At 35.7% G+C, this 22383-nt stretch overlaps 1 protein-coding gene across 1 annotated transcript; it reads left to right on the plus strand.

Annotated features, from left to right (window-relative positions):
* The first annotated feature begins 246 nt into the window (after nucleotides 1–246).
* LOC145312359 (uncharacterized) lies at nucleotides 247–20931 on the plus strand. The gene is made up of 16 exons (XM_080151598.1): nucleotides 247–339; nucleotides 972–1120; nucleotides 3064–3156; nucleotides 3625–3695; nucleotides 4112–4239; nucleotides 6823–6887; nucleotides 7337–7398; nucleotides 7556–7648; nucleotides 7845–7986; nucleotides 8175–8220; nucleotides 9383–9457; nucleotides 10037–10078; nucleotides 10256–10330; nucleotides 19618–19683; nucleotides 19899–19985; nucleotides 20785–20931. The coding sequence occupies exons 1-16, from the start codon at nucleotides 247–249 to the stop codon at nucleotides 20929–20931; spliced, it is 1434 nt and encodes a 477-aa protein (XP_080007724.1).
* Nucleotides 20932–22383: the final 1452 nt, after the last annotated feature.

Genomic DNA, 22383 nt, shown 5'->3' on the forward strand with positions numbered 1-22383 from the left:
TTTGTTACATTAAATAAAAACTTACTGCTTTAACAATATTAAGCTTTTAAACGTAAGATTACTTTTAATATGCCGTTTTATATATTTAACGCTTTTACGTTTTTATTCATTTGTTTTTATTACACAGCTTTAAAGGATTATTATTAGATCTAGTGCAAGTTGCGGTAAAATGTTTCTGGTAACGATTATGTCCAAAAATTTATTAACTTTAAAGGCTGCAAGCGGTTAAAGGGATGAAAGTATATAATGTTTTCGCACAAAACTTTAACCGACAAAAGTGGCCACAGCCACCTGCAGCTGCGCGGCTTACACAAGCCTCGCAATCAGACAAGTGGCTTCGTAAGCCACCCGCTTAGCTGCAATCAAATTTGAAATCAGCTACCCTAGTGACAGCAAACCTAAACCTCACTCAGTCTAAGCCACCACCATACGCAGCCACACTCTCAACGTTGCTTTTTAGTAGCTGTGGATAGTGTAATAATTATTTAAACATCTTAGACAAAACTAAATTACCAACCGCACATAATTGAGCGGATTTCAAAAAGCTGGGCGGCTTGGAGAAAGAATCAGCCATACTCTTCGATCGTAAGCAAGTCTAGTTTACAGCAACCCTCGGCAACTCACAGCCCGTCCCCCTTTAGCATTACTAAGCAGCAGCCGCGCGGATAGCGAACCATGCATAAGAGCGAAGCTCAACAAATAGATTTAAAGAAACGATATACAAAGATTAACTGCTCCTTTAATACTGAAGAAACGGATTGTTATAATTTCATATTTGTTTCAAAACATAAATAAACGGCATCGTTTTTTAAATCAGGTTTTCTTTTAATAAAGTCTTATTGTGTAGCATTAATACGTCAATAAAACTTTTTGAAATTTTACCACTTCAATCCACATATGTATGTTTCTATATTTTAACCTAAAATGCAAGATGAAAATGTTGATTACCTTTTATTAATTTAAATTCTTAGAAAATCCACACAATGGATATAGACGATGACTTGATACCGACCAAAGATCCTGGTAGCCAGCTCACTATTGACTTGAGTCGACCAGACGCACTTCTCCTGCACGAGAGGAACATGGTCACCAAGTTCAACAGGACAGACCTGGAGGATAGGTAAATCAGGGTTGCCAAGTTTAACAGGATATACCTGGAGGATATATTAGTCAGGGTTGCTAAGTTTTACTGGATAGACCTGGAGGATAGGAAAGTCATGGTTGCCAAGTTTAACAGGATAGACCTGGAGGATAGGAAAGTCATGGTTGCCAAGTTTAACAGGATAGACCTGGAGGATATGAAAGTCATGGTCACCAAGTTTAACAGGATAGACCTGGAGGATAGGTAAGTCAGGGTTGCCAAGTTTAACAGGATAGACCTGGAGGATATGTAAGTCATGGTTACCAAGATAAAACAGGATAGGTAAGTCATGATTGCCAAGTTTATCAGGATAGACCTGGAGGATAGGTAAGTCATGGTTGCCAAGTTTAACAGGATAGACCTGGAGGATAGGTAAGTCATGGTTGCCTAGATTAACAGGATAGACCTGGAGGATAAGTAAGTCATGGTTGCCAAGTTCAACAGGACAGACCTGGACAGGGTGGGGAAAAACCCAGGGTTTTTTTAAAAAGCCCAACCCAACCCATAAAAACCCTTAAAACCCTGGGTTTTATTGGGTTTTTTCGGGTTTTATTGGGTTTTTTCATTTAGGATTCAAATACATTTGATATATTGATGAAATATTAATGTTTATGTTGTTGTAGGTATTAGGTAAGCAAGATTTAACAATAAACAAGATAGATAATGAAAAAAACTGGCATTTCGATCAATTATAAACCCTTATTAGCAACGGTGCACAAAATATTCTATTAAGGGGGAGGGGAGGTTAAAAGCTTCAAAACATGGAACCTCCTCCTCTATTCCTAAGCTGTTAACACCCCCCCCCCCCCTTCAGAAATTATTAAGGTATTCCCCTTTTTACATCTCCTTAATAAAACCCTCTGCACGCCACTGTAACTATTTCCTTTCATAAATTGTTATGTTTTAGTTCAAAAATCAATTATGATTATGTAATTTACACAATTTATATATCATCAATTAGTAGCAAAGCGTTTTCTGAAATTAAGTTTTGAGAGAAAGTAATTTCATAAACATTTGAACAATAAGTAGAGCATCATTTTTATAAGGGGGGGGGGGGGTTAATGCAACCATCTCGTAATTAATGATTAAATAGCACTTAGAATTCGAATTTCGATCTGAAATTTTTCATGAGTAATCCTTGGTAGGTCTATTTTCCCTAAATCTAACAAAAATTTGGAAAAAGTAACGGCTGGCGGCTCAGCCGTTTAGCCGTTTTTTGCCTATTTTGAGGGCAAATTCATCATTAATTACGTAGGAATCTACTTTTTAAAACATATTTTGGTTTAATTCATGTTAAATGATAGCAATAACGATTTTTAAAATTTCTAGTACCTACAGCAACCGGCTAGAACCGTTTGATAAAAAGTATTATGTGGAGATAGGTTTTGTGACTAATTTGCTCTTAAGATAGCCGAAAAATGGCAAAACATCTGAGCTGCCAGCCGTTAGCCATTACTTTTCCAATTTTTTGTTCGATTTAGGGAAAAAAGACTTACCAAGGATTATTCATGCAAAATTTCAGATCAAAATTTATATTTTTTTACGTTTTTTAGGTAAAATTTGCTTTAAAATGTTATTAGATACTAGTCTTTGAGTAAATAGAGATTTAATTTGTAAATTTTAACGTGAAATTTCAATGTTTTTTCAAAAACCCAAAAAACCTTGGGTTTTTTTTCAATGGGTTTTTTAAAAAACCCTGGGTGGGTTTTTTTGGGTGGGTTTTTTGTATGCCCACCCTGGACCTGGAGGATAGGTAAGTCAGGGTTGCAAAGTTTAAGTGGGTGCACCAAATTAGCATAAACATATATACGGGTGTTAAAAATTGTAATTTAAAAATAAAGAAGGAATAAGCAGTAGGTAATCACGTATTGATACTGAACGTGTAGCTTGAGAGATCTAAAGAAAGACATACTACTGTTTAGATATTTACGAGTATTAGAAGAAAACAGTGCACTAAAGAAATATGCAAATCAACAGGAAGAAAAAATGAAGAAATTAGCTACAAAGCTTATAAGGTATGAATATAATTATCTTTAATATTTTATTTCAAAACAATTTGATTTTATATTTGATTATCCATCAATATCTCGCTAAACACTGAGATGATTAAATTCTCAATTTCAGGGAAGCTTTCATTGGTCCCAGAGATTGCTTTATTACAAAATTTAAGTTATTGGCTGGTTTTAGGCCACTTTACTTGCCTCCATCCCCTAAATAATAGCATTCTGTAGTATTTTAAAATCAGATAATTTAATGTTCCAGTACCGACTCGAAACCGTTTACTATCCGGTGGATTATAACCGTTCCTCGGCCATACTGAAAAATTATGTATAGCATCGTATTATATCCAGTTTTCTACGAATATAAAAATGGTTTCAGTCTTATAATTGTACATTTTCATATTATCGGAAAGCTGTTTACAATAAGATGCGATAAATAACTTTTTAAATATTTGCAACCTGCATCATAAACAATTTCTTCAGGGTGTTATCAGAGAAGAAAAGAATGGAGAATGCGGGTGGCGGTGGTCCTAAATACAGGGATGTCCAATCCTGTCCGCAAAAACTGCAAAATAATGAATTTGGAGTGTTTAAAAATATGTGCTAATACCCTTACCATTAAAGTGTTTTACAGTAGCCAACATACTTGTTTAATGGTGTGAACTAAGAATTTCTTTTCCAGTATAGCTTAATATCTGGTGGATTAGAACAGGTTCTAGGCCTTACTGATAAATCATGCATCTTATCGTATTATATCCAGATTTCTACGACTATAAAAATGTACAATCATAATATAAAAAATCTTTTAATTGTACATTTTTATATCCGCGGAAAGCTGTTTATAATACAATGCGCTAAATAACTATACTACCAAAAAATTTTATTTACAGATGGGGCAATTTTTTATTGTCTATTGTCTTTTTCCTTTCAATCCCTGGATTCGAATATATATATATAATATAAGCGCTAGGTTATTCGCTAATTTATTTTGGCGGGCACGTTGAAACACGAAAATACAGGGATGTTGAGACAGAAGAGTTAATAGAAGATCAACAGCAGAGAATTAGAGAGCTAGAACAACAGAATGGTCTTCTTAAAGTAAGTAAATAATTACGACTATTGCGTACATTAAAGGCAAAGCTTTTGGAAGAAATGCAGGTATCTAAAGGGATAAGACAATTGCCGATAAATTTATGTACATCCCCAATGATGATACATAAAATTCCTCTTCTGTAGATTCTAATTATCAGACACTTCGGGACTAGTGTAATAAGCATCACATTGTCCTCTTCCTTCCTGGAAGAAATTTGTCATTTCTGAGACATGTATTTACAGATTACTTAAACATAATTGGTCTTCTTCTCAACAACAGAAAATTACATGCCCATTGTTCAATATTGTATTTATTGTATTGTATTTCAGTAATTTAACTATCGATATACAATTTATGATAATAATATAGGATAAGGTATGGATACGAGTTTATGGTATAAGGATAGTAGAGCTTAAGATAAGATAAGATGTTATGACTGTATATTTATTTACCTGTTTTTTATAAAGTAAACATAAAAGGATTAATCATATGTAAATTGATGTATTTTTTCTTGCAAAAAGTCTCATGTGCAAATAAGATTTTACAGCGATACTTTGAAGGCCAAAGAAGGATTAAATCTCTAAAAAAATGTTTCTTATCTTTAATCTATCCAAACTCTTATGAGCATAACATTTAAAGAGTCATTTAAACTAAAACTCTAGAGTGGCAACACTATAAACAAATCTTTACTCTCGGATGAGAGTTTTTTTCTGTCAAGTTGTCTTTAAATAAAAATCCGTAATTCGTGTGTACATAAAATGAATACAATAATCCTTTTTTTTCACAAGTAAAATTTAATTTGGGAACATATGTCTAAACAAGGATGACAACATCCATAAAAGCGAAGCGCTGACACGGTAGGACAAACGGACATTAACACTTGTATAGTGTCAGAACTGAATAATCAGAATATAAATGTATAAGAGTCGATGCAATATTGTAAGTGAATTTGTTGAAAAACTGCTTGATACAGAATAATGTTTATGGACATACTTACATTTTCAGGACTTAATTATAGAGTTGCTTCGCTTATAATATTGTACTTTGATGTCCCAGGAATCAGTATACAAAAAATCAGATCAATCGGATAATTAGATCATATAAAAATTTGTTGTTAAAAAAGTAAAAAAATCAACATGTTTAAAATGGACGTACGGACATTTTGGTAATGATTATAGAGTTGCTACGCTTACTAAATCGTACCTAACTACTACAGGAATCACCATGCAAAGTTTGAAATCGATAGGACAATTCTAACATGCCTAAATTAACGAAAAAAGCTATCCGTTACGGACGGACGGACGGACGGACGTACGGACGGACGTACGGACGGACGTACGGACGGACGTACGGACGGACAGGCCCTAATTATAGAAAAGCTTCGCTTTTAAAAATACAAATATTTTATGTTCATCCACTTATTGCACCGTCTATCGTCTAACCCTAAGCATTTAATCTTCATACAGTTTCAATGGATTTTTCACTTTAGGAGGTGGAAAAAAATGTGGGAAGGTGGAGCAATCGGTTCAGTGTTTAGCGAAATCCTTCAGTACAGACAAACAGACATCCTGTTCCTTGATTATAATAATATTATATAAGAAATTCTAATAGATGACATTCTATTGTCATCTCTATGGTCAAACAGGAGCATCAGTTTTATTCATGGCTAACCATCGATAATATTAACCCTGTCCTTTCACCACTACCTAAGGTTGAATTTTGCACACAACTGTTAGGGATGTGGCCTGTATGAAAACAATGTGTGAATACACATTATTGCAAACTTCATACCCTATTAGGAAACTGCCATTTGGAAAGAAAATATTTATAATTTAACCAATAAAATTTTGATATTAATTTAATTCATTTATTATTGTTGTTCTTTTTATGTACGTATACTCAAAAATGATAAATCTAATCTAAGGTAAATTTTCATTTCTGATTACTTTGATAAAGTTCTTTTGCAGAAGTAAAAGAACAACAATATGATAATTAACCATGAATCTAACCAGATCTTTTATTATTTTATCACATTCAAAGTTTATCCATGAAAAGCACATCGAAAGTTTAATAATATTATATCGCATTCAATAACTTAAAACTTTGGGTATTGTATAAAAAAAATATTGAGTTAAACACAAATCTTCAATGTCCAAACTTTTTCACCATTAATCTTAATCTACAGAAAATAGTTTTTGTTTAATTTGTTTCATTATTGGTGTATGTATGCACAGGAATTGGACACAGCCACAAACAATAAAGTATTGTTCTGTAGATAAGTATTATTCAAACAAGAAATAAAAATAAAAACTTCCAACCCTGATCTACATTTAAAATGTAAGCTTTACAAATTATATGTACTTTAAAAGTGCATACCATATAAACTAATCTATTAATGCACCTTATAAAAAATCAGTTTAATTTTCTTGAATCCATAGAGAAGCAAAGAAACTATTGAATTAGTCTACAATTTTATTTGATTAACTCTAGAAATTTTCGTTCTGTAACGTTTTAGTTTCTCAATGTTAGGTTAGGTAATAGGTTTTTTGTTAGTTGATATGTGAATTAACAACAACTTGTTTTTCCAGGAGAAGTTATTCGTAGCAAGAAATCAACAAACAGGGAAGAAACCGCAAACAAGAAACTCAAGAAGGTAACCTATCACTTTTAAACTACTTTTGTGCAGGGAGTGAGGTGACATTGGGATGTTTATTACACTAGTCCCCGAAATTGTATAATAACGTTTTCTTATTCAATGGCTTAATAACTTTGGGGACTTTTAGTTGGTTGGTTCATTAATTTGAGTGTCCAACCGTTTCAACAGCAAAGTACAGAAGAGGTAGTTTTGTGTTTTTCAATTCATCGGCCATTGTCTTTTAGATCCCTGACTTTTGGGTACTTTAAGGTGGGGCAACTTTATCATTATGCAAGCAAATAGTTAGTAATCGGCATATATTTTGGAATTTTAAACTTTGTGTACTAGATCTTTTTAATATTTTTTTATAATACAGAGAAGTTGTCCTGTTCCTACATCTCATAATGACTAAGCTAGAATCAGAATTAAATGATATGTTTAATTCAACCAAAACTTATTAATCTTAGGAGCAACACACCCCAGCCACCAAGAGCACCCTCTGTTCAAGGCAGAAGAGCACCATCCCCAGGTTATTAAATTTTAAATTTAAATTTTTAAAGATTTTAAACTTTTCAATTATTTCAAAAAATTATCACTTGAATATATACATGTGAAAAAGAAAAATATACGCTACTTTTAGCCTTGTCTTTGTTGAGACTAAAATACAATTTTTAAATTTTGTTTAGGTTACAATATGTATTCTGGAGGCAGGGGTACACCAGGTCCAGGTCCTGGTATCCATGCTGGAGGTAGATCTAGTACACCAGGACCATATCCAGGTATAAATATTAAAGAGGTAGAGGTAGTCTAGGTTCAGGTCCTTGAAAGATGTCTTGAGTCTTAAGGAAACAATAATTCTTTGGTTAGCAGAGAAAATTTTATATGATTTGGCCCCATGTTGCCTTACCCTTTTGGTGAAGATTTGATTAGGGAAAGCACAAAATGTTATTTTTGAAAATAGTTACACTTTTATAGGAGGAAGAATGACCCCTGGAGGCGGACAAGGAAATGGAAATGGGGGTGGATACCAGAATGGAGGTAGTGCTGGGTATCAAAATGGAGTCAATGGATTGAATGGAATGGCACAAATACAGATGTTGTCACAACAAGCTACTAGGTAATTTCTCTAGATGAAATTTAAAAATTCATAATATGTATTTGCCTTGTAGGTGATAGACATAAAAAAGAAAAAAAACTATTTCTAGTTATTTTTTAAAGAAGGAGGTGGAGTATTTGTTCTCTCTGGTCACGTTGAAAAGAAGCACCAACAATCTGTAAAATGATATATAATGTTCATATTTTTAGACTATTGGACGAGGCAAAAGAAGAAAATCGAAGACTCGAAGACCAGGTAAAAATTTTAAAAATTGAGCAATTTGAAATGTACAGTGAACACAACAATAAAAAATCAGGTATATTAAAGTACTCAAAATCCAAGAGAAACCAAAGAATCAGTTTTTGTTCCATATATCCATGGTTAAAGTACAACAAATTCACTATTAAATTTTATAAACAGATAATTTTAGGATTTGCTATGATTTACAACATATATGAATTAAATCTGTGAAAATGGACAATGTTCATAAGTAGCGAAGCAAGAATAAGCAAAAACTAAAACAAAATATAAACTATATGTGTTACTAGTTGCTTCACCCCTTGCATAAAGGGATAGTAAGGCAAATTGCCAAAAACCACCCCAAGACATCCATAAAGCTTCCCTGAAAAGCTTACTTCTTTATATAAAAGGATAATATAAAAGTTAGGAATGCTTTTAGCCACAAAGTTAATGTAATTAAGGAGGATGTTAATCACTCAGTATAAATTTATTCTTTGCAGGTACAACCAATAAGCAGTAATCGTGTATAACAGCATATTTGTTAATAGTTATTTCTCGCATCGTATTATAAACGGCTTTCCACGGATATAGAATGTACAATTGTAAGATTAAAACTAGATTTTTTAGCCCCAAGGTGACGAAGGCACCGGCTAAAAAAACTGGTTTTAATCTTATGATTGAACATTCTTATATTCGTAGAAAGCTGGATATAATACGATGCTAGACATAGTTTTTTTCGTATGGATGAGAACCGGTTCCTATCCACCGGATTCGAATGAATACGAGAATAGTTATTTCTCGCATCATATTATAAACGGCTTTCCGCGGATATAGAAAATACAAATATGAGATTAAAACTAGTTTTTTTAGCCCCGAGGTGCCGGAGGCACCGGCTAAAAAAACTGGTTTTAATCTTATGATTGTACATTTCTATATTCGTAGAAAGCTGGATATAATACGATGCTAGACATAGTTTTTTCGTATGGATGAGAACCGGTTCCTGTCCACCGGATTCGAATGAATACGAGAAAAGAAATTCAAGTTTAGAATTTTAAAAACCATCAATTGCTTATCAATTTTTGTAAGCTTTTGGTCAGACAGATAGACAGACAATATTTGTAGAGTATATGCATATGCATAACAAAATATAAATTATTAAAAGTAATGTATAATTAAGGTGACCAGTCTGCAAGAACAATTATCCCGCCATGAACAAGAAATTGAAAATTACAAGGAAAAATATCAAATGAAGGTACCCTTTAATAGTTATTTCTCGTATCGTATTATAAACGGCTTTCCGTGGATATAGAATGTACAATCATAAGATTAACACTAGTTTTTTTAGCCCCGTGGTGCCAAAGGCACCGGCTAAAAAAACTGGTTTTAATCTTATGATTGTACATTTCTATATTCGTAGAAAACTGGATATAATACGATGCTAGACATAGTTTTTTCGTATTTATGAGAACCGGTTCCTATCCACCGGATTCGAATGAATACGAGAAAATTTATTATCATGACCAAAGCTCGTCAGCTACAGCCGCCCTAAGCCACGTGGCTGTCGAAGCCTTTCTAATTTACCTTAGCCTCAAATTTCAATTGTGCCACCCGGAAGCCACGCGGCTGAACCGCGGCTGTGGACCCATGTCCATAGCTGCCCTATAATTTTTAAGTGAAAGTTTTTGTGGAAAATCCATGATACTACAAAAATGTTATGTGAACAATTTTATCTCATAAATCATTTGAATGTAGCGAAACAAGTTATAGTAAATTGGAATTTTTTTCTCTGCCTCTTATTTTTCAGAAGTTTACCTTTGCCTATTTTATGCAGGTATCAACAACGGATGAAGAAATATCAAATCTAAAAAGCCAGGTACAGCATTAAATCTATCTTACAAATATTGAAATGAAGTTTTTCTTTTATACTTTATACTACACAAAATTATCGTCCTTAAATATTACATTGAAGGCTTAGTAAAGGACAGGCACAACCACTTACAGAGTAGATTTGCTACTAAAAATATTTTAGATTTAATAATTAATTTTTTAGGTTTCCCAGAGCCAAAGAAAACACGTAGAAGAAAATATGGAGTTAATGAAAGTACAGAGAGAAGTCAAATTAAAGGTAAAATCTTTTAAAATCAAGGGATAAGGACAAGTGTATTTTTGGACCATATTCCACATTGTTAATTCAAACATTACATAAATAGTGTGTTGGAATGATTTTCTTGTATTCCCTGGCAAGTTCGAACCCATTAATTCCCTTTTCCTTACACCAGAGAATGAGTGTGTTACGCGGCATTCCTAACTATCTCCGCGCTTCGCTTGTAAACAAACAAAGGCGCGCACATTTTTTCCTTGTTGATTCCCATGTGAAGAGCTACGTGAATAAAAATAATGTATTGGATGGATATACATGCGCTCTAATCCGTGGAAGATCTCAAATAAGCCTTCCTGCTTAGTTTGACGTATAATGTGGTAAGAATTTATCTTTAATTCTTAATAATAAGTGTAGTATGGTATATTTTTACGAAGAAATTTAAAACATTAATTTTTCAACAAATAGACCATTTAACTGCTAACTTTTGACATACGAATATTTTCCTTAATTTTATTGATCATTTGAATCTAAAATTATCAATTTCTGATGCTATTTAATATGTTTCGTGCCAATTTAAAGTTTTTTAGAAATTTTATATTTTTAATTAAATTGAAATCACGCAACCTCGATATACAAAAATAATAAGCCATTAATATTATGAAATTAATTTTTATATTTTTGTTTTAGATGCACCGTTTTCATGGTAATAAATACACATTTGTAAACATTCACATGTTGGTCATTCGGAGGGCTTGGAGATTAAGATTTCGTGTACGGCAAGGCATGCGTACCGAAACAATGAAAACGAGACAGAACAGATGCGGCTAAGAAAATATCTGTGAAGTTTTGTGAATGTGTTGGTTGTGATACCTTACCACACACTATTATAATCGTAATCAGTACAGTTAATTATTGTGACAATCATGGGTCCTAAAAAGAATAAAGGCGCTCAACTGGGACTACGGCTGCGCCCAGCCGTCGAGGCCCTAACCAGTGAACTAGATAAAGTGATGAAGTTGGTCAGTGAATCTTCAGAGCTTGATGTTAGACATTTCACTAAGGAGTCAATCCTTGTCCATGACAAGTTCGAGACATTCGATAGCATTATGGTCGGTTTTAGCAAGCTTGGTGTGAGAATCCAAGAGCTTGAGGAGTTTAGTGACATTTATTCTAATATAATTACTGTGCAAAAAGATTATAACGCTCTGAAAGATGCTCTAGATGCTATGGAGGAGCTTAGTGACATTCAAAGTGTTGTTGATTTAGTTGGTGATAATTTGCCTGACCATAAGGCTGAACTATATGATCGTTGCTTAAAGATTGTGAAGGTTATTAAAGGGTCATACTTTCCCTTACCAGAACCAATTATAAACACTTTGTCTGCTTTGATGAAACGGCTGGCCGAGGTTAAGCTTGAACCTGTGAAGCCGCCTACAACGACGGCGGGTGCTTCGACAGCATCGCCATTTGTGTCGCCGTTTGGCACACCACAGTTCGGCACCGGTTCTATGTTCACGCCAGGATATATGAATCGTGTCGACGAACGTCTTCTTCCAAGCTTTGACGGCTCAGAGTCAGCCTACGTAAGTTTCAAGGACAATTTTAAAAAGCTTACCGTAGGACAGGACCCGTCATATTTACAGTTATTGTTGAGCAGTGAAAAGGTCTGCAAAAATAAAGAGTTAAGACTTCAGTTAATTCAGATTCAATCACATGAATCTCAATGGGCTTACCTCGACGCACGTTTTAAGTCCAAAACACGTCAGATGCTCTGCCTTTTCAACCAATGGGAGAAGAAGCCTAAACCGTCGGACTCCAACCAGATTGTGACAGTCTTAGCAGAGTTTGGTGGTGCAGTTAGCCAGCTCGAGCAGCTGACTAAAGATGATGATGATGAGGAAGTCACCACAAGCCAGTGGTTGACCATTATTCTTTTGGAAATGTTATCCAAAAAGTTGCCACGTGATTTCCAGGACAAGCTCAACCTGGCGTTGGGCTCGATGGATACCCCAAATATTCCTAAGCTGTTGAAGATTATAGAGGAACAGCGTGGCGCCATTTTGATGAGGTGTTCAATCGATGTAGACACCCCCTCCAAGAAGAAGGGTAATCCTGCGGCCGCAGCTACAGCCGTTGGTAAACCTGGGTCTCCAGCTAAGACCAAGAAGAAACAGCCTTGCCCGTCGGAAGGTTGTAACTCTGATCACCTGTTGTTTAAGTGCTCCAAGTTCAGGGATATGTCTGTTCCTGAACGCAAAGTCTTCATCAAGAAGATAGGCGCCTGTTTGCTCTGCTTACAAAAGGGGCATCGGGTGGCCGATTGTCCCAGAGCCGATAAGCTTGGCAGCTGTACCATTGACAGTTGCAACCAGCCTCATAATTCATTATTACATGAATCAGTTGCTAGTGGACAAGTTGCGGCAGTGTATGAATCACAATTGTTTAGCAAGAACAATTTTATGCTGATGTTGCAGCAGGTCCCGGCGTTGGCGGCTGACAAACGTCAAGTCACCGTCAATGCCATGTGGGACAGTGGAGCAAATTTGACGTTGATTTCTAGAAGTATTGCCAAGAAGTTAGAGTTGCCATCAACTGGTCGCACAGCTACTATTTCTCTGGCAGATGGAAAGAGCCAAGCATGTCCTACAGTCAAGATTTGTTTGGTTGACCGCAACCGGAATTCACATATTCTGGAGGCGGCGGTAGTGCCCAGCATTGGTACTGAAGAAGGGTTGCGTTCTATTGATCCTACAGCCGCCGCCGACATTTTCAACATGAAGCCTGATAATTTTTCTATGGTCGACGGCAAGATTGATGTTTTAATCGGCCATTTGACACCAGCTATGTTCCCGTGTGCAGATAAAATGGTTGGTGATTCTAGACTGTACAGAAGCTTATTTGGTACAGGCTATTTAGTTGTGTCTGCAGATGGCAGGACTGTTGCTAATCCTGTCGCCTGTAAAGCTGTGAAGTTGGAGGTCAGCAAGATGGAGTTCCTGAGTGCTGAGAGTTTGGGAATACAGCCGCCATCAATGTGCAGCGGTTGTAAGAACTGCCGTCATTGCGCCGCCATTGCCGCCGGGCAGTCCGCCTTGGACGTGCGTAAGCGGCAGCTGATTGAAGAAGGTCTGACATTAGATCTTGAGAACCATATTTGGACGGCCTCATATCCCTACAAGCAGCCGCCAAGTGTGTTATTTGACAATTCAGAGCAGGCCTATAAGATCTGCTTACGTGACCGGCAGAGAATGATTAAAAAAGGTGAGTACAGCACCTTCTGCCAAGTGTTTCAAGAAGCTGTGTCTCGTGGAGTGTATCAGAAAGCTTCGCCAGAAGACCTAGCTTATACTAAGCCCGTGTATTATTCGAGCCTAGTCTGCGCATATAAAGAGTCTATTTCCACGCCCTTGAGGATATGCGCCAATTCTAGCCTCTGCTGCAAGGGGCTAAGCCTCAATAGTATTATGATGGACGGCCCAGTCCCATTATATACTCTGATGCACAATCTTATCCGGTTCAGAAGTTATAAGTGTGCATTCGTGGCTGATATTCAGAAGTTCTATAATTCATTATTAGCTACCTATGAAGATTCTCAGCTGAAACGTGTTTTTTTCGCTGATACAGTTGATGGAGAGCCAGAGGTCTACCTTACCAAAACCATCAACTTTGGTGAGGCCTTGGCTGGAGATATGGCCGTGACCGCCCTCAGACTCACTGGTCGTATTTTTGGTGGACGTTCCCAGCAGGATGTTCAAGATGTTTATGGATCTGAGAAGATTAGAGGTTGTGACGTTGTAGCCCAGCAGGATGTGTGGAGAGATGTTCAGCAACCACTCAGTTCCGAATTTATTTTGTATCAAGATCCTCCATCGGTCAAATTGGAGACTTGTACTTACGTGGATGACTGTTTGAGCGGTCATAACAGTAAACCTGAAGCTGTCCAGCTGGTCCAAGAGCTGGAGGATATGATTGCACCTGGCAATTTCAAGTTTAAATCTGTTGTTTATTCTGGAGATGATGTTGACAGTGTAAAAGTTCTGGGCCTCGTTTGGGACCCTAAACAGGATAAGTTGTTCCTACCTGTCAGAGCCAACCACGGCGAGAAGATTAAGGGTAGAAAGTTACTAGAGGATCTGGACCTGGAGGATCTCTGGAGAAGTCTACCTGAGTTGATAACTAAACGTGAAGTTTGGAGAATTGTGCAACAACTTTATGACCCAATGGGTCTAGCAGCGCCATTGCTGCTTAAGTCCAAGCTTTGTCTGCGCTCAGTTTGCATACATGGATGTAACTGGGATGATGTTATACCTGGAGAGTTGAGGTCGGAGCTCGTGTCCAGCCTCCAGGACCGTTCGGCACTTGGAAATGTGTCGTTCAGACGTTCGATGGTTCCTGATAAGCCGTTGGGGCTTCCAATGCTTGTTGGTTTCTGCGATGCATCTAACCAGGCCTATGCAGCCATCACCTACCTGAGATGGCCAGTTCCTGGAGGATATGATGTAGTTTTGTGTTGCGCCAAGTCACGTGTCGCACCAGTGAAGATTGAGTCTATACCAAGGTTAGAAATGCTTAGTTGTCTAATTTTGGCCAGGCTTGTGGATACTGTAGCCAGAGCTCTACCTTTCAACATTTCTGGCAAAGTATTTTTTAGTGATAGCAGCTGTGCCCTAGCTCAGCTATCCAGTGACAGTGTTATGTTAAATGTTTTTAACAGTCATCGTGTTTCCGAGATACAACAGTTGACGAGCCCTGAAGATTGGAGATGGGTTCCAACCCAACACAACATCGCCGATCTGGCGACGCGTGGTTTGTGTACGATTGAGGATGTACAACCTGGATCTACATACCAGGAAGGTCCAAGCTGGTTGCGCCTGGAACAGGACCAGTGGCCCGTTAAGACGGCGGGTGAGGTAAATGCATCCATTCCCGAGAGCGAGCTAAATCCCAAGATGGCGAAGCTCAAGGTAATGTTCACACAGGTAGTGGACAACGATTTCTGGAGGTCCCTGGCAAGAAGGACCTACAGGCAGGCGAGGAGGACTGTGGCCGCAGTTCTTAAGGCTGCCAACTGCTTTAAAACGCTGCTTATCAAGAAACGTGGCGTTACAACAATTGAGGATGATGTTAGCAACAATGATAGTTCTAAGCATTATGAGAACTATACTTTCACAAATACATACATGAATTCTGTTTGTGACCTGTTTTTGACTTCCTTCAACCAAGAGAAGGAGATGACCATGGACGCCGAGGGGAAATTCGACTCCCTTCAACCGTATCATCACAAGGTCCAGGTTTGTTGGCCCATTGTGGGTCATGATGGATGTTATCCTCTTAGGACATTTACAATATTGAAAATGTCCGGGAGAGGAGATGAGGCTCTTGAGGCCGCTGCTGGAGGCCCCAGGAAGATTATGAAGGACAGCCCAGGTGTTGTCTTGCTCAGCCGCCACAACAGGCTGGCGCGACTCATCCTTCAACAGTCCCACGATGAATTGGGGCATGGAGGCCATCGTAAGACGTTGGCGCAAAGCCGCAGGTATGCATGGATCACACATGGCCGCATGGAGGCTATGAAAGTGGTCAAGAGTTGTGCTGCATGTTCCATTGAATATGCCAAGCGTTCGAGTCCCGCAATTGCTAATATTCTGCCAGATCGTGTCGAGCCCTCTGTGCCCTTCAAGGAGGTGCATATGGACCTTGCGGGGCCGATCGAAGTTACGAAGCCTGGCGTTGGTACCAGGAGTTCCAAGACCAAGTACAAGGTTTGGTTGTTGATTGTGGCCTGTAGATTTACACAGGCTGTGTTTGTTGATGTGTTGACTGATTATTCAACTGAAGCCGTGCTGGTCGGCTTGAGAAAACTTCAGGCGTTTTACAATATGCCTAGAAGGGTTACCACAGACAGAGGCACCAATATGGCCGGTGCCAAGCGAATTATGGATGAACTTTTGAAGGATACCCGAATGCATTTTGAATGGCATCTGGTGCCCACCGCAGCACACTCGTTCGTGGGTACTGTGGAGAGGCAGGTTGGGCTGGTCAAGCGTGTGTTGAACAAGAAGTTGGCTGGTGCTACTGTAACCTTCAATGATTTATTGGTGTTGTGTGCTGAGACTGCACGAGTCCTGAATTCTAAGCCATTGACCTATGCCACCCAAGGAGATGACGTCAATTGCTGGAGAATAATTTCACCTGCTGATCTGTTAGGCGGCAGGACCAACGATGCAATCTGCACCTTTGAGACAGGTTGTAAAGAGCCCATCACCAGGAGGCTGGAGAACTTGGAGGAGTTGACCCGTCAGTTCCATCAGGTGTACAAGGAGCAGCTCATGCCTGAGCTACTCAAGTCCGTCAAGTGGCGCAGCAACAAGGTGCTGCTCGAGCCGGGAGACGTGGTGCTGATCGACGATAGCACAAATTTGATGAAGAAGTTCAGATTGGGGCGTGTGGAAGAAGTGCGCCCAGGTGGGAGGACCGTGGTTTGCAAGTTCAAATTATCAGATGACGCAGCCGCCACGAGTAACGAGACTTCCGCAAGACGTCTGCTCAAGATCAATCTACCCAAAGTTTAGTATAAGTATCGTTCTTGTTTAACTTTGAATTTTATTTTTACGGTAGATTTATCAGATATTTTTTTCGAAAGACAAAAAACGCAAATTTTGACTCAATTTCGTTTAAACTTTCAAATCGACGCAAGATTTTTTCATTTGAAATGCAAACTTAAGTTATTTATATGTTTACGCAAGTTTTTTCAATGATTTAAGTCTTTCCGGGACCAGGGATTTTTTTCGCGGAAATTTTCCTAGGTACCTACGCAAATACGAACATTTTTATCTTTGTTTAATTGAAATTCGATATGATAAAAAGTAACACAATGAAATTTTTTACATCATACAAATATTTCTTTAAGATTTATTATAATCACATAGATAATTTGATATTACATATATATTAAAATTATTTCTATTTACCTTTTAACCGATGTACCTAAAGAAAAATGCAGATTTTTTTCGTCTTGAATTAAGTAGATTCTTTGAGTTCGAAGATTTAAGCTTAATAAGACCGCTCTATAGTGTATCTTAGCTCTGTTACCTCGGCCAGACATACTACAGAACGGCAAAACTAAAGCATAAGATAATTTTATTTTGATTGCTTTGATTGATGATTCTAAAGTTTCTTGAATTATTCATGATTCTTTTAATTTTTGATATGATTTAAACATCACTAATTATGTTTATTTTCAGTTGATGGAGCCCTGCGCCAGAAATCCTGTCGGAAATTATGCAGTATCAAAAATTGTGATGGAAAGACATAACGTCCGTCAGGATAGCTGGAACACGGCATTATTAATATTTTAAAGATTGGTTAGTTTGTATCTTGAGGGGTTCATTCTAACTGAGGCCCCAAATTGCCTTAATTTTGACTGTATGAATATGTACAAGTTGCTTTCTTCTTAAAACAGAGAGAAATTGCAAACTCAGCATTTAGAGAAGTTCTTTTCTTATAATTGAGCTTTTGTTTTATTTTGGTAATTTAATTTGCATATTTCAATTGCAATTTTATTTTACGCAATTTTGATTCACGAAGATTTAAAATTATGAAGTTTTAATTTTCCGATGTTTGATGATTTTACAGTCATATTTTATTTAGATTTAAGTATCTATTTTATTAAACATGTTAGATTCAAGGATTACCTATCTTATCTAAGAATGTCTAGATGTAAGCCCGAGTATTTTTCCGCTGGAGAAAATGCTTAATTTTGAGAAGTTTTTTATGAAAATTCTATTTTTCTTTTCTAGCAAAAAGATTCAGTAGAAAAAATGTCATTATTTAATCTTTCTTTCTTTTGATTAAAAGTTTGAGTTGATTATTTAATTATTGATGCGATTTTTAATATAAAAATCATTTGCCTATTATTATGTAGGTACCTAATCAAAGTTTAGGTACTATTGATTATTAATTCATGTATTCGCAATTACATGGTCTGTAATTCTAACTTTAATTGAGATTATGAGGCCATGATTAATGAGATGTGTGAGTGGTAAATGTGCATTTCATGAATGTTGAATGCTTTTCCCATTCCTTATTCCTATCCTTATGTGGTAGTGGAGTCGGTTTGAGTTATTGTGGTGTTCGTAAGTTACCATAATTAATTTTAGGCCTGATGGCCATGCCATTTTAAACTCTTGTAATTTATGCGTTATGAGATTGTGATTTTGTGGACACTGTCTGCACGCATGATGCTAAGATGAGTTATTGTGTTCGATTCCCAGTGACTAGACGGGTGTGTGTTGGAATGATTTTCTTGTATTCCCTGGCAAGTTCGAACCCATTAATTCCCTTTTCCTTACACCAGAGAATGAGTGTGTTACGCGGCATTCCTAACTATCTCCGCGCTTCGCTTGTAAACAAACAAAGGCGCGCACATTTTTTCCTTGTTGATTCCCATGTGAAGAGCTACGTGAATAAAAATAATGTATTGGATGGATATACATGCGCTCTAATCCGTGGAAGATCTCAAATAAGCCTTCCTGCTTAGTTTGACGTATAATGTGGTAAGAATTTATCTTTAATTCTTAATAATAAGTGTAGTATGGTATATTTTTACGAAGAAATTTAAAACATTAATTTTTCAACAAATAGACCATTTAACTGCTAACTTTTGACATACGAATATTTTCCTTAATTTTATTGATCATTTGAATCTAAAATTATCAATTTCTGATGCTATTTAATATGTTTCGTGCCAATTTAAAGTTTTTTAGAAATTTTATATTTTTAATTAAATTGAAATCACGCAACCTCGATATACAAAAATAATAAGCCATTAATATTATGAAATTAATTTTTATATTTTTGTTTTAGATGCACCGTTTTCATGGTAATAAATACACATTTGTAAACATTCACATGTTGGTCATTCGGAGGGCTTGGAGATTAAGATTTCGTGTACGGCAAGGCATGCGTACCGAAACAAATAGATACAAGCATAGGTGTTCTTAATGTGTATATCATAACAGGGGAAAATTGTCCTAATTTTATATTGCTAAAATTTACATCAGTTCGTTCATCCATTAGGAGGGGAGGTGATGGGGTAAGTAGGTGGATGGTGGGAAGGGATCGTTATTTTTGCCAGCTACAAATTTCACTTTATAAGAGTACATGATAATCTGGTGTAAGATCCAAGTAATAATAAATTCATTATTGACAGATGAACATTCTTTCAGATACAAAAAAAAGTAGGAATTGCTCAATTGCTCTGATTGTTAATCAGCACATTGTTATACATTTTGATTTGTTTTATTTTTTAGATTTCTGAGATTCAAAGTTTGAACGCACAAATTCAAGTAGCTGAAGAAAATAATAGAAAAATAAAGGTAAACTTTCATTTAATTTAATTATTTACACAATTGAGAAGGAAGTGTCTCTGTAGTTTGATTATTTAAACATTTGTCTGTTTATCTGTTCATTTAAATCTAAGAAAACACTGGACGGATTGTGTTTCTCTTTTTCCATGTGCCCCATTGAAACAGCAGGTTATTATGAATCTAATTTCATGTTCGGTCAACATCTAAATCTTTTTTAAATCTAGGCAGAGGAGGAGAGATTAAAACATGAGAATAAGGATCTGATGAGTCAATTAAATCAAGAACAATCCAGAAACTCGGGAATAAATCAGGTAAAATATCTATAAGTTCGCGTCATATTAAAGACATTGAAATATAAATAATCAGTTGGGATAAATGCTTATACAACATACAGGGTTAGTTTTTTGTAATGCACTTTATGGACTTTTGAATCAGAAGGTTGATTGTCTGGTAGGCATTATTTATCATAATAAGAGTCAGGAAGACCATATTTCAATTTGTTAGATATTTATATTTCTGGGTTAAAAATGATGATCAAACTGAGTTTGTGGTATAAAATCAAGAGAATTAGATATTATAGGAAGAAAATATGGCAAGTAGATGTAAAAACATTGTAATTACTAAATTTATAACCATAATGGATACAGATTACATGGATGTTGTGAGAAATTTTCGCATACCATGATAAAATGTTTTATGTCTAATAAACAATAGCAGTCCAAACCACCCATTATGACTTAACACCATCCTGTTGCTTTACCATGGAGAAACCTAATCAATATATGAGGACTAAATTAGCAACCTTAATTAGCGACAAAATTCCCTTGTCACAAAAAAAAACAATAAAATCCATATCCAATATTACCATAACACTGAACGAACATTCAAAATTAAAATCTGTGGAAGACGACAATAAAATTCAATTAAATCAATTATACACAATATATAGGGATTAGACACTGAACGATAAATTAATGCTTTTATGATAAACAATACTGCAAAGCTTTTGAGTCAATGAATAAGAAAACGTGTACATAAATGCCCGCTTCCTCACTGAAAAGAATACCAATCATTATTTAAAAGCACTAATGATTTTTAACATATATTCAGGATTTGAACACAGTATCAGGGTTAAAACAAGAGTTAGTTCAAGCCCAGCACAAACTAAATGATGTCAACAAGGAGAACCAAATCCTAAGACAGTCCAATGAAAAGCTTCTTAACTCAGCATTCGACATTGAAAAGGAATTCTTTTAATTAAATTAAAATATACAATTAGTATTATGATTGTTATAGTTATAGAAATATAATCATTATTCACTCGTTTCATAAAAAACACTGCCTCTATTTATCAGTAAAGATAGATTTTAAATATAATAAAAAAATATGGTAATATACAATCATATTATAAAGAAATATTCCTTAGATTTTCATTGGAATAAGAATATATTCTTTATTTAATAATGGTTTAAAAATATAACTACAAGGGACAAGAAATAGAAAAAAACATCATATTGTTCAAATAACGTGAATAATTGCATGAGTTCATTAATTAAAGCAACACTTTTGTGGCTATTAATTGATCATTTCAGCATAGAATAGTTTTAACCAAAGAAGCTTAGTCTAGAAAAACAAATTAAATCTTAATTCATTTTCATTTTCCCTTAATTTTCGTTTCTTTTCCTAATCTTTTTTTTGTTTTTTCTCTCTTCTTTTTCTCAATATACAAAATGCTTTTGGGTTTTTGTATACTTTAGTGAATAGCAATTTTTATCATATAAAAAAGTACACTTAAATAAAATCATGCCAAGACAGATTTTTTAAATCTATAAAATGTCCAGTTTACTAATTTTAATGATGACAAAAAAAGTGTATAAAGAGAATCAAAGAATGGCTTGTTTGCTTTATCTATTACTAGCGGCTTCGCCCCTAGCCTCTAGGGGCTTTACCACAAGAGGTTTAATCAAACCAATTTTTCGTATTTTAGATTTAAAAGAAAAATTTAAAAAAAAATTTTTTTTGGGGGGGGGATTTATTTTGGGAGGCGGGAGTCGACCCCACTATTTTAATTTTAGTTTTAAAAAAAAAAAATTTTTTTTTTTGGGGGGGGGGATATTTTTCATTTTTTGGGGGGGTTCGGGGTGTCCCACTCTCCAAGAAAATAGTTATAAACCTTCCCGGGACCTATGAGAAGCTACCCTGTAAAGGAGAACCCGATCGATTCAGCGGATAGCGAGATCCTTCGCTACAAACAAACAGACAAACAGACAGACAAACAAACAGACGAACAAACATCATTCTATACTACTTTGTATTATAGATTAAATGGACTAGAAACAAATAAACAGCAAATACATAAAAATACAGATATATGTATTATAATTATGAGAAAAAAATCTCTCATTCCCAAAACATACAAATTTTATTATTATGATTTTTCTTATACATTATTTTTAAAAAAAGAAATTTATCTTTTTTAATACCTATTTATTTCTGCTTTTTAATTGCCTACAACTAAATTCCTGAATTAAGTGCATGTAAATTTAATGAACTAAATTATTTGATGGCTAATTACCAAGAATATACAATTCTTTGTTTTTTAAGAAGGGTAACTTTTTAATCAGAATAAATTTATAGATTTATAGATAATAGATAATGAAATTTTAGGGCAAAGGGGTTGCTAATATTTTTAAATGCGTAGCATCTCCA

The sequence above is a fragment of the Acartia tonsa genome, chromosome 2 (genome assembly GCF_053477335.1).
Source record: "Acartia tonsa isolate MP-2025a chromosome 2, ASM5347733v1, whole genome shotgun sequence".
Lineage (NCBI taxonomy): Eukaryota > Metazoa > Arthropoda > Copepoda > Calanoida > Acartiidae > Acartia > Acartia tonsa.

Coding starts and splice junctions, on each gene's coding strand:
- LOC145312359 (XM_080151598.1), top strand. CDS start 247: ATGTTTTCGCACAAAACTTTAACCGACAAAAGTGGCCACAGCCACCTG. Junction 1,121..3,063: donor AGGACAGACCTGGAGGATAG/GTAAATCAGGGT, acceptor ACTACTGTTTAG/ATATTTACGAGTATTAGAAG. Junction 19,684..19,898: donor AAAATAATAGAAAAATAAAG/GTAAACTTTCAT, acceptor TTTTAAATCTAG/GCAGAGGAGGAGAGATTAAA.